This window comes from Perna viridis, chromosome 13 (assembly GCF_037379345.1).
Source record: "Perna viridis isolate PV_CMFRI_1.1 ecotype Kerala chromosome 13, ASM3737934v1, whole genome shotgun sequence".
Classification (NCBI taxonomy): Eukaryota; Metazoa; Mollusca; class Bivalvia; order Mytilida; family Mytilidae; genus Perna; species Perna viridis.
This window is the reverse complement of record NC_142457.1, coordinates 12888934-12902747: the sequence shown is the minus strand read 5'-3', so window position 1 is coordinate 12902747 and position 13814 is coordinate 12888934. Positions and strand designations below refer to the sequence as shown.

The window sequence follows — 13814 nt, the reverse complement described above, 5'->3', positions numbered from 1 at the left end:
AAGTCATATCCCCAAACATCAATCTTAGCCTGACTTTTGGTGGTATAAAATCTTGTGGTACAATTTCATAGATACTTTTTCAATTATGCTGTAGTTACATTTTACACTAGCTAGCTTATTTTGGCTCCATGTTGGCCTTTGAATACTAAATACAAAGGTTCATTATCCCCGAACACCAACAAAAGCCTTATTTTGTGGTATGAAATCTTTAAGTACAATTTAAATTAGATAGGTATTGATCATATCAACTAAAGTCAGTCGTTGTCTGATCCATAATGTATGGAAGAGGGAACCAAGATTCTAGTAAAAATCAAAATGAAAAAAAAAACAAATCGAAGGATAACGACCAGAGAGGGGAAGAAGACACACAAAAGAGAACATAAAATAACCAAATAGCATCTACAAAGAAACAAAAGCAAATGAGAAACTCGGATTCCAACAAAAATTAGGAGCTTGGACCTACCAGGTGCACTAGCAGAGTCAGTGTCCTCTGCTTTTTCTAGAAACACCCGCCGAGTTTATCATAGCATTCAAAGCCGAAGTAGACGAAAGAAGAAACTGAGGTATAACTTTATGGATCTCTGTTAAACCCCAAATTCTTTTGTGGTATGCAATCTTGTAGACTTTTATCGAGGCCTGCAAACGATATGCATGTTATAGCATGGAACCTAAGTGTCTATGGACCACGATGGTGTCTTTAATTCAGGCGTATAAAAAAGTATTTTGCATAGTTATTTGCTGGTATTTATGCTTGGTGATTTTCTGATGGTAAGTTGATTATGATCATAGTAATGCAATACTGACCAATAAAACTACAATATTAGAATATATTTTCTCTAACGATCAAACTGCTGGTGCAACCTATCCTAACTTGATTAAAGTCCGGGTTACCCGTTTAATTTTCTTTATGTGTTCTTTCTCATTCGACTTTGCCCAATAAGTTATTTTGTAACAAAAGTTACCTCTGATGTTACGTCTGCAGTAGCCGAAAAACGAATGAATAAAATAACACTGTCAAACGCTAGAAAGGATTGAGAATAGATAAAAAGGATAGTGAACACAAACTTTTAACAATACTTCGATTTCAATAAACACATAGAAGATGTCCAACAAAATTACGGGTATCTGAGAGGTAAATGCTGCAATGCGTATTTTCATATTGATCATTTCATGTTCCAAAAATGCCAAGAACAATAGTATTTCGCTCTAAAGTCGATGCTTTAACGAAAACAAGATTTTTTCGCATATACATGAGGAAAATAGCTTGATTTGTTCACTTTGTTTTGATAGTAGAACATATGTGATAACAAAGTCGTACAAGTATTTAGAATATTTTATTCAACATATTCGTTGATTTTTTTCTCATCATAATTAGAAAACAATAAACAAAATGATACTGCTTGAATATGCAGAAACATGAACAAATAACAATGATATCTATATGATTAAATTAAAGGAAGTAAATAGTACGGAATATTGCAATTCAGAAATTATACGCCTGGGTGTAATTACAATACAATATAAAACATCACATAGTGAAATTTGTGTTGGATCATTGAAATGGGCATAGGCATACTCTACCAAAATAAAAAAATAAAAAAATATATATACTCAAAATGTTATAGATCTTTTAAAACAGCCGACATATTATTTCAAACGTCCTTTTAATTTCATACAGATATGCTGCAAATGTAAATTGTGAAGGAATGCAATTTAAAGTTCATTGATCAGTACATTTGTCATATAATGACCAATAATGAGTTATTATGCAGTTATTTTAAAATGTGTCAAATTATCGTTTGCCTTTTTACAACCTTCCGGCGACAGAAACTGTCTTTGTATTGAATAACTCCTACATATTTACGTAACTTTTTGTATGACAAATGTACTAAATAATGAACTAAATTTGGATTGTGATTTAATGTTTAATACACCATGAGTTTTTGACTGGAATAAAAATGATCGAAGAACTATTTAATATAAAATAGGTCAAATGAAATAGACAATAGCTACTTCAATATAAAAAATAAGACGCAATTTTTACCCGTTTTGTCCCTTTTTCTATAAGAATAAGTGTCTTAACCCTCTTATATAAACCAGGACTTTGCAACCACGAACTTGTAGCACGTTTTCCCACAGATACTTACTTTACACAAGCATCCCGGAAGCCTGATCAATGCTTTTTCCGGTCCATCTTGATCGATCAAAGCTGAAGTCATATCCCCAAACATCAATCTTAGCCTGACTTTTGGTGGTATAAAATCTTGTGGTACAATTTTATAGATACTTCTTCATTTATGCTGTAGTTACATTTTATACTAGCTAGCTTATTTTGGCTCCATGTTGGCCTTTGAATACTAAATACAAAGGTTCATTATCCCCGAACACCAACAAAAGCCTTATTTTGTGGTATGAAATCTTTAAGTACAATTTAAATTAGATAGGTATTGATCATATAAACTAAAGTCAGTCGTTGTCTGATCCATAGTGTATGGAAGAGGGAACCAAGATTCTAGTAAAAATCAAATCGAAGGATAACGACCAGAGAGGGGAAGAAGACACACAAAAGAGAACATGCAATAACCAAAATAGCATCTACAAAGAAACAAAAGCAAATGAGAAACTCGGATTCCAACAAAAATTAGGAGCTTGGACCTACCAGGTGCACTAGCAGAGTCAGTGTCCTCTGCTTTTTCTAGAAACACCCGCCGAGTTTATCATAGCATTCAAGGCCGAAGTAGACGAAAGAAGAAACTGAGGTATAACTTTATGGATCTCTGTTAAACCCCAAATTCTTTTGTGGTATGCAATCTTGTAGACTTTTATCGAGGCCTGCAAACGATATGCATGTTATAGCATGGAACCTAAGTGTCTATGGACCACGATAGTGTCTTTAATTCAGGCGTATAAAAAGTATTTTGCATAGTTATTTGCTGGTATTTATGCTTGGTGATTTTCTGATGGTAAGTTGATTATGATCATAGTAATGCAATACTGACCAATAAAATTACAATATTAGAATATATTTTCTCTAACGATCAAACTGCTGGTGCAACCTATCCTAACTTGATTAAAGTCCGGGTTACCCGTTTAATTTTCTTTATGTGTTCTTTCTCATTCGACTTTGCCCAATAAGTTATTCTGTAACAAAAGTTACCTCTGATGTTACGTCTGCAGTAGCCGAAAAACGAATGAATAAAATAACACTGTCAAGCGCTAGAAAGGATTGAGAATAGATGAAAATGATAGTGAGCACAAACTTTTAACAATACTTCGATTGCAATAAACACATAGAAGATGTCCAACAAAATTACGGGTATCTGAGAGGTAAATGCTGCAATGCGTATTTTCATATTGATCATTTCGTGTTCCAAAAATGCCAAGAACAATAGTATTTCGCTCTAAAGTCGATGCTTTAACGAAAACAAGATTTTTTCGCATATACATGAGGAAAATAGCTTGATTTGTTCACTTTGTTTTGATAGTAGAACATATGTGATAACAAAGTCGTACAAGTATTTAGAATATTTTATTCAACATATTCGTTGATTTTTTTCTCATCATAATTAGAAAACAATAAACAAAAATGATACTGCTTGAATATGCAGAAACATGAACAAATAACAATGATATCTATAGTGATTAAATTAAAGGAAGTAAATAGTACAGAATATTGCAATTCAGAAATTATACGCCTGGGTGTAATTACAATACAATATAATACATCACATAGTGAAATTTGTGTTGGATCATTGAATTGGACATAGGCATGTTCTACCATAAATAAAACCTGCACATCTATAATGAATTAATTGAAGTGTAAGTTGTTGTCAGCATCATGCAAAATGATTAAGAAACGGGCATGTAAAAAACCTACCGATGTAATGATATAAATTCACTTAAGGATGCTTTCTCTACCTGAATAAGACCATTATTTGATCCCTGCTTTATTGGATTCCCCCCCCCCAAAAAAAAAAAATCGATATTATGTTAGAAAAATGAGGTTTTTGATAGAGTTGTAAATGACCCTTGAAATGTTCATGTTCATTGTATTTTGATTAATATAATTCAATTTACCAGAATGATATGGGAAATCTAGTATTTTTTGCCTTTATTCTGATGGTGCAAGTAATTAAATTCAAATTTCAAAATGGTGGACTTTTCATACGATGTCACATCCACTCATGGCGTCGGTTTCACAAAAAGTCGTAAATGTGAAATTGATCGTAAATCAAGACGTCACAATGCTATTTTAGTTAATGATGTCATTACTTACGATCAACTTACACTTACGACTTTTTGTGAAATCGAGACCTGATTCTTACGGAGACTGACACTGAAAAGTCAAAAACAACAATAAGTATTTGTTTACATTAAGTATTGTTCAATTTCGCAAGCGTGTGATGCAAAATGGTCGACCGCTGGTCTCGATTTCACAAAAAGTCGTAAATATAAAGTTTATCGTAGGTAATGACGTCATATACTAAAATAGCATTGTGACGTCATGATTTACGATCAATTTCACACTAACGACTTTTTGTGAAACCGACGCCAGGACTTTGTAAAATTGTAAAAAAACCAAATAACTAAGCAAAATGTCATAAAAGATACTTCATCTGTCATGTTCTGGCAAAAATAGAATGGACACAGTGAAACCTTTCTAAAAAAACCTCTTGAACATAAACATAGGAAGGGGTTTCTTTTCACTGATAAAAAGGACTTCAAAAATGTCTGATTAAGAGAAGTCTTGTGGATAATTCAACATTCGGTTCAGACAGTCATCTCTGTACTCTTTCATCATCAGATCGTTTTATCTCTCCCTTGATTTTACACAACAAATACTTTATCGTTATTCTCACGAATTAGTGCACAAATTAAATGAAATTAAGTACCAGATTCACTTAAGTAAACACCATAAATCTAATTAGATTCCATTAGTCAGGTATATTTTCACGTGACTGAAAGTTTATGTCAATTTTTGAACGTGAATGGATTGTTTGAGGCAGCATTTTTTTAATATCTGTTTATTAAAAAAATGATAAAAAACACTAAACCAATATTATATATCTTTAACAATGATAAAAACATGATTTCTTTGTATGTAACTATTTAAGAAATCAATACATTTCAATAAATACCAATTTACGCACAATAAATGTTGACATATGTTGATGACAATTCAAACTACTATCAAAATCCTCAACACTTATATAACTCTGGATAAGTTTAAATAATTAAAACATTGAAATCTGAAGAAAGAAACAAACTAGTTAAAATACATTCAGATGTGTAAAATTTGACCAAAACACGCTGATACTTAATAAAACAAGTTAAATATGATATTTATAAAACCATTGCTACTGATGAGATTGCACCTTTTTAGTATATGTAAATGAATTTTTAAACGCATGTTTGATTAAAGGATCTAAGGTGTCTTTAATGTGCAGCAACCCTTAAAGAGTAATCAAGGGAACCAAGGTTATAGCGGTAATCAAAAGAATGCACTTCAGGGACAAAGACCAGACATGGAAAACAGACACACACAACAAAGAACATAAAGTAACTAAAATCATACATACAAAGTAATAAAAGTAAATGAGCAACTCGGACTCCACTAAAACTAGGAGCATGGACCAGGTGCACCGGTAGGGTAAGCGTCCTCTGCTTTTCTAGAAACAAATTAAAGAATTTTCAACAGCAAATGCCATTATTTGATACCAAAATCATGAGAAATAAATGTCCTCATGCTAAAAAAATCAAATCTAATTTAGATTAGAATGGTGGATAGCTTTACATTATTATTCATATATCTAAATTGCTGTTTCATTTAAGGTTCTACAATACTAGACCAATAACATGTATGAGCTAAGAGCAATATATGAAATAAACAAACATTTTTACTTATCATAGTAAAATATCGTCTAAGTTAAGTATATAAATATCTTAAAAGGTATAAGTAAACGTAATTAAATAACATTCGCACAAATATTGGGTTCGACTTGCAAAAGCAGACATTCAAAACAAACTTCTCTGCCATTAAGATAAAATAGAAAACAACTCATTCAAAATAATCTAACATTATATAGGTTATCTGTAATTATAATAACATTCACTATCAACATTTTCACACTTGCAGCTTGACCACTCCAAGTAAACATCCAAATACCCACTAGTATTCAAAAACACATGTAATATTCACATATTCGTCTCTTAAGCTAAATTTAAAAGGGCTTTACTTCTATCGAAGATGCGCACCTCGTAATTGTTGGCAAATGAGAGAATCTTTAATCATTCATACATTACCATAGACAACTGGATTTGCTGTAGCCATGACTAGCATTTTCAATATAACACATATATTGTTACATAAGAAAGAACATATTTCATAATGTACTGGCTTAAAGATAAAACAAATAAATTATAAAACAAACTTATTCTGAAATAATCAACGGAACTTCTTTCCGTAAAATCATGGAATTAGGAAAATCTTTATCACGAAATCTGATACATGTACTTTGTTTCAATATCTAGTTCAAATTCAAAGATATTTAACTTATAATATTTACAAAATCAGGTAATTAATTACATTTTTCATTAACATTGTCGAACGCTGACACCTGCCAACCGGCGTGAAATATCTCCTTATGACGTATACAAGAAAATTACTCGCTAGTGGCTTGCCTATCATCTTTCGTTACCGGGCAATACGTTGGCATCTTGCAAGTTTGATTATCGTTGGCTTTTGGGTTCTAATGCTACTGACCATCTCATCGTTCACTACCTTCGTCTTTTTCTTCAGGTTTTTGTCCTAAAGCTTTCACTCGTTCTTCGTATTTGGCAGATATACCATTAAAACATTCCTCTAGAAAATCTTCCATTGATTTATATAAATGAGGTCTCATGCCTGATAAACTATGTTGTTTGTCCACATAGAACTGAAACAAAGGGAACAAAGTCTAATCCAAGTTGAGAAATGTGCAAAAGCAATATCCAATTATGATGAAATATTCGCAATTTAATGGTTTACCCCTGCCATATAACGAACATAACCCAACCTTATTCTGAAAATTAATACGACTCATTTTAAACAGCTTCGTGGGATACTAACAAGTAGTGTTCCTACCTCTTGAAATTAAGAACAATCACTGAATAATACACACTAAACCAGGGAGAACTAGGATGTGTGCAATAGAGATTGGTTAAAACATTAAAGCAACCATTAACATAATCGACAGTTTGTTCTCTTTTTGATATCAAAAGTTTTTTAATAATCAATTATCAACTGGACATTTTATGAACTGTTACTCCTTGTTTAGTTGTTTACAGTAGTTATTTATCCTCACTGTTAGCTAGCCAATACCCTTCTTGTCGCATTTTACCAAAAAAACTTGCTCGTGAAGTTTTCTTATCCGCATTTTCTCATTATGTTTTTATGATTAAGAAATCCTTTTTTTGTATCAATACTATTTCCATCTCTTTAATCGCAGAAGGCGTTTTTTCATTCAACTTTGAACCACTGCATGTTCAGAAGCTTGTGAAGTTATAATACAAAACTCTCTTCTCAATACTCCTACTTTGCAAAAGGGTATATGGTGATAGGGGTGTCAGTCTTTCCCGACATTATCCCTAAAAGAAATTTCTCCCACATCAGCAAACATGGATTTTATTATCCTCGAACGTGGGGTACCCGTCACTTATCCGTAACTCATTCTACAGTACTGAATGGAATGTAATAAAATAAAATCACGGAATATTAATACATATAACAATTGTGTATCCTCTTTTTGGATTTTGCTGCAAATCAATTGGATATCAACAGGTGCATGTTATCAAATGGGGAAGTTAGACATTAAAAGTGAGCATTGCCATCAGTTTTTTGTAAGTTAAGATACCACACTTATTAACAAATTATTTAGATGATCAGAAAATACAGTTGCTTCATATAAGATACTCACTTGCTGTGTAAAATGGATATCTTCGTCTTGTAATGCTTTCATTAACTGTGCAGAATTTTGGAAATGAACGTTATCTGAAAATATAATATTATTTAAACATTTGACAATATAAAACTATTAAAAAATTAAGGAATCTGATGTCTTTTATGACTTTTAATTTCAGAAATTTTTAATTTCAACAAAAGTGGAAAATTCAACACTGCTATATCATTGCCGTATCGCCATATTTACATTGATAACTGCTACATCACGAATGCGTTTGAATAAATCTTAAATTACTCTAAATTTTACGAAACTCCGGTCTTTTTTTACTTTCACTGTGAAGGTAAGTAACGTAATTTATTAAGATATTTAGTTATACCATTATAACTAAGGTACTTTCCTCTATTAACATGTTAATGTTGGTTACATCGACATAAATTATTACTTATAAAAATCAACAAAGAAAGATGCATGTCATAAAATGATATTTAACTTAAATTAAGCAAAAGGAACGTTAACTGGTTAAACTGTATAATACAAATGGCAAGAAAAAAGGTTATTTCTTATTGTCATCTCTCTTATTCACACCAGACGTTTCATACCTATTGACCACAATATCAACTCCGAATGAATTTCGACGTCCCTAAAGTATGAGAAAGTCGATCTGCTATTGGATAATTCAATATAAAGACAACAGGGGTATCACTCAATAATCGGTAGCTTTCGGATATCTCGATTAAGGTGAACTCTTATTCCCACAAGTCCTTAAAAGTTAACCCTCGAAGCTTTGGGCTCACTCATAGAAGAACCATCATCTATATCATCAGAGATACTTGGGTGAGGTTAAATTAATTTACCTACCATCACCAGTTCCATGCACCAACATAAACATCGAATCTTTAAAATTCTTGGCATACTGAAGTACAGAACCTTTCTGTAAAACATCAAAAAGTTTTATCCTTAGATAAGTTACTTAAAAGCTCAGAACTAGTTACTGTAAAATACATATTTTATCAAACCGGTAAAACAAATCATTAATGTTTTTCGCAGCAATATTTAAATTGAAAATTCTTTCTGTTGGTTTGAAATGTGTGTTCCAAGTATTACACGACCTCATATAGCGTACTATTGGGTTTGACCGAACTTAATAACTCAGCTGTAATTATACCATTGTAGTTGTTTAAGGAATATAATTTAGATATGTTCTATGTAAGAGATTGAATGCAACGTTTATCCAACTTACTGTGTAACCTTTACTGTTGTCCTTCGGTAAGCTCATGTATCTCTCGGTGTAAACGGAATCTAAAAAAATAAAGGTTTCTTGACATTAAACATTCCTAAATTTCAGGAGAACTCAATATAGGTTTAGTAAAATACCTGTACAAAATAACAAACTCTTCGGCTGGGCAGAATTCGAAAAGACAAATAAGAAAACAAAATTAGTAGTTAATAATAATTAATATGTTAAAACAATAATGAAGTAAATGCGGTTACTTATACAACAAACTTTCTGCGGGAATACTTTACAGAGAAGTATATATATGTATGTGCAGAAAGTCGTGGTCATGCAACTATGTTATTTTATTGATGGTAAATTCCTCAGTTTATAAAGAACGTAATGTCATGGCGAACTTTTTATTTAGATAAAATAAAGTAAGGAATGTGGCTTGATCAGACAAAAATGCAACGTTTGTTCGGTGGGTTTTTCTACACTATGAATCAATTAACTGTACGCAGTGACTGAATCTTACATATACTGGTACTTAAAAGAAACAAACCATAGTACATCCAGTCTGTTACCGGAGCAACAGCAATCCCACACTCAAATAAGTCCTTTGATCCTGCTGACTGTTGCTGTCCGAGGACATGTGATGTCAGGAAACCACCATAGGACTGGGAATATCCATGACAGTAACAGATATTTTACATTATACATGACTATAAAAGTGTACTTCGAAATAACATTTTTATAGTATTCCTATATATGTAAATTTTCAGTGCTAGAATTTAAATGTAATCATCTTAGTTCCATTCAATCACCTTTTGTTTATTTGTCCTTAAAGACCCATGAACTATTTCCAGTATGAATTGCTTTGCGCGCAAAATATGCAGGTGTCAATGCTGTTGGTTTTATGCATGATATTTGCATCAAATTACAATTACAACGATTTTAAGTTGATACACTCCTTAAAATAGAACAAAACCAACATGCTGTACAAAATGTATCTTTGAAAACTGATTTATTCAACGGGTCATAGTTTTCCTTTCCTCGTTTGCCTACCCCGGACTTGACTTTTTATGAGCAACTCGTCGGGTGTTTCTAGAAAAGCAGAGAACGCTTACCCTACCGGTGCACCTGGTCCATGCTCCCAGTTTTTAGTGGAGTCCGAGTTGCTCATTTACTTTTGTTACTTTGTATGTATGATTTTAGTTATTTTATGTTCTTTGTTGTGTATGTCTGTTTTCCATGTCTGGTCTTTGTCCCTGGATTACATTCTTTTGATTACCGCTATAACATTGGTTCCCTCGATTACTCTTTGAAAACAGCAGTAGGAAAATGATCATGATGATTTCAAATGATTTATCATGGATGAAAAGTAAGCACATGTTCAACCAAAGCACTAAAATAACGTCGATAACATTTAACTTGATTTGCTAAGATATCGCATATACACATTATTTCATGTATGCAGTTTTAATAATAGAATTTACTTACCCATCCCCAAATTGCCATTTTGCTTGATTCGACGTATGACAAAGAATCAAAATGCCTGAAAGAAGATCATTTGAATATGTGTTTATGTTTACATGGAGTGAAAAACATTCTGTTTTCACAAGTATTCACAATATCTAGGAAATCAATTTGCAATCGAAATTGACAACTGAGGAATATGGTCCGTATCAAATTACCTTATCCGATAATTACTGCATCACAGATTTTCTTACGATTCTTAATATGTGCATGTTACACACTTGATTCCTTACACAATTTCTTAGTAGTTTATTATATTAATTGAAGTTTTGTTGGCCCTTTCAGATATTCATTTGATTTTTCAAATTTCCGTACCAATGGATCGCTGGATATAATTGAAAGTAAATTTGAAAATATAAACAAAAGGAAGCAACTGAATTGCTAATATATAATGTGTTGAATATATAAAAACTATGTTGTGGCCCAATCAATCACATTAACACCGATAAAACATATGGTAGATACATACTTAGCAGCTGTTATTGTATCATGAACTTCAAGGTCGCCCAACTTTTTATAAACGGAATGCATGAAGTTATCTCCCCTAGCACCAGTTCCTCTCACATCAACAAAGGCACAAATTATATTTTTCGCACTAGAAAGGTAGTTAGGCCATCTGACTTCAAATTTCTCTGTAACCTCTTGTGAACCTGGTCCTCCATAGCTAAACAAATGCAATCAAATATATGAAAACTAGTGTAGGATATACAAGAAAAGAGAATCAATTGACGTCGTTTTTAACATATAGTTTTTAGCACTGTATGAGAAATGACATGAACGAAAATAAACCTTCCGCTCAACAAATGTTGGTTACCAACTTAAAATTAGCGTATTAAGGCAAGTTAAATGGGTGCTTATAGTATATGCTATTTGAAATAATGCAACAGCTAAAATGAATGTTACCCACAGATAAGAATCATGCAAAGTATGATTCATGATTGGAAATCCTACATATTTTTATTTTTGATATATTGCTCAAAATGTAATAGTAAACAGAAATTAACATGTGGCTATTCAAATAATCCTTGTTCTCAGGAGATCATAAATATATAGAATGTACTGTAGAATTCAAATATAGGGAGGTAACTCTGTAATTGACACTAAAATACAATATAAACTATTGGATTTTCAATGTAAATGATTTTCTAAAGGCAAACAGAATAAAATGAATAATTATGCATTTCATCATATAGACTTATAAAAAACTTAATAGCAGAAGTAAAAATGTGTAGCCTTTTTTCAGGGAGTATCACATATTACAGAATTTACCTTTTTCTTAGGACTGCTATTTAAAAATGGCAAACTTACACAGTTAGCAGCAATGGATAGGTAATGATTTCCTCTTCATTAAATGCTGGTGGTAGGAATACTTTGGAATGCATTTCTGTAAGTAATTTAAATGTAAAACAAAATAAAATATTCAGAACCTTAATTAGGTAAAGACTACAATTTATTTTTTGATATTTTGTTTAAAAAGTTATAGTTAACAGAAGTTAACATGTGGTTTTTATAACACCCTTGCTTTTTGAAGATAAAAAATTACGAAGAATGTACTGTAGAATTCAACATGAAGGAACTATGTAAATGACACTAAAATACAATAAAAACTCTTGGATTTTCAATGTGAATGATGTCCAATGAGTAGACATAGTGCAATGAAAGATGATACATTCAGCATATAAACCCACAAAACAACTTAAGAACAACAATAAAAATGTGTAGCCTTCATTTATGTATATCCAATATTACAGAATTTGTATGATTCTTACAAAGACTGTAATTAATTGTTCAAAGAGAACGGATGGATTAAAAAAATCCGCCTCAAAAACAGTTTGTATGAACTTACTCTGACCGTTTCCGATATCTATATCCATATACTTTTCAATTGGTGAAGCTTTATTCTTCAATCGATCTCGTAATCCACTATTGTCCTCTAATGTAATTGCTAAAATGACGATTATAAGAACTGTTTAAACAAATAAAGAAATTAAATACCCTGCTTTCAATCATTGAACAAAATGATAAACATGAGCGCTAACGCATACAATACATGAATACACCAAAATGTGCCTTTTAAAAGGACGATAGCATATGTTTTTTTTTATTTAAATAGTTGGTACAATTAAGACTACCTAACAAGTTCAGAAGCACAATTTAGTCAAACATCTTGGTGTGTTTATGTTCTGATAGTTTCACCAGTTTGGTTCTTGGTGTTAGAATGAACAAAAATGAGTATCCTTTTATTGTTTTAGGTTTCAAAATTGCAAGGTACAATACAATAGTGTGCCCTGTGAAAATATACTGTGGTCATTTCTGAGTTTTCTTATTGATGTTCATGTGAATATCAAGTCATTTTTTATATTCCGTGAACGTACATTAAAATGTGGGTACCAATTTTGTGGTTTAGGGAAAAACGTCGTTCGTAGATTCTTAAATTCGTGGATTTGATAAAACCATCAAAAAACTGAAAAAAAAGTTTCCTTTTCAATGTGAACAAAAACTGTTCGCAAACCATGAAAATTGATACCCCACGAACAAAAATAGAGTAATAGTCTGTATCGACATTACACGCGTATACCATATACCCATTCAACTTGAATACATACTTTTGTTTGATTCTGTCGACTTGAGCATAAAATAAGGTACATCTGGACCTATACATCCAATGACGTAATATTTCCCTGAGCTACTAAAGGAGGCTTTAACATATTGACATTTCTCATCAATGTCGCATGAAAGACACTTTCTGACTGGTTGGAGTGCTGAAGATGTTATTTCCATGGAGACACTATAACATATACAAAAGTATGTTGTTTCTGAGAATATTGTTAATACGATTAATTTAAACGATTATTCAATTCCGATAATATAAAATTCATACAGAATACTGGTATCATTTACATAACTGCCCAGACTATACGAATTACATGCAATCACTGACTGCTTTTAGTAGTATTTACCTCAACACAAACAAACCAAAATTGTCTTCTCCTTCAACATGTTTGTATGTTACGTATTAAAATTCAACAAATTCAACAAGGCTAAAAACGTGCCTGTATGGGGTAAATTTCCTATTTATTTGGGTTATCGGTAAATGGGGCAAGGGGCATAGGGAAATTCGGAAT

The 13814-nt window shown here is 31.9% G+C and overlaps 1 protein-coding gene across 21 annotated transcripts in view; it reads right to left on the bottom strand.

The window, feature by feature from the left end:
- Positions 1-3514: 3514 nt before the first annotated feature.
- Positions 3515-13814, bottom strand: part of LOC148599628 (dipeptidyl peptidase 4-like) — a 162224-nt gene continuing 151924 nt past the window's right edge. For all 21 annotated transcript variants that reach the window (XM_088559853.1, XM_088559852.1, XM_088559850.1 and 18 more), the window contains exons 15-24: positions 13296-13477; positions 12536-12634; positions 11998-12073; positions 11159-11353; positions 10654-10708; positions 9716-9830; positions 9181-9239; positions 8799-8871; positions 7956-8029; positions 3515-6935 (exon numbers count right to left, since the gene is read on the bottom strand). In XM_088559853.1, the coding sequence (XP_088415979.1) occupies positions 6768-6935; positions 7956-8029; positions 8799-8871; positions 9181-9239; positions 9716-9830; positions 10654-10708; positions 11159-11353; positions 11998-12073; positions 12536-12634; positions 13296-13477 (1096 nt within the window). In that variant the 3' untranslated portion in view covers positions 3515-6767. The remainder of the gene's footprint in view (positions 6936-7955; positions 8030-8798; positions 8872-9180; positions 9240-9715; positions 9831-10653; positions 10709-11158; positions 11354-11997; positions 12074-12535; positions 12635-13295; positions 13478-13814) is intronic.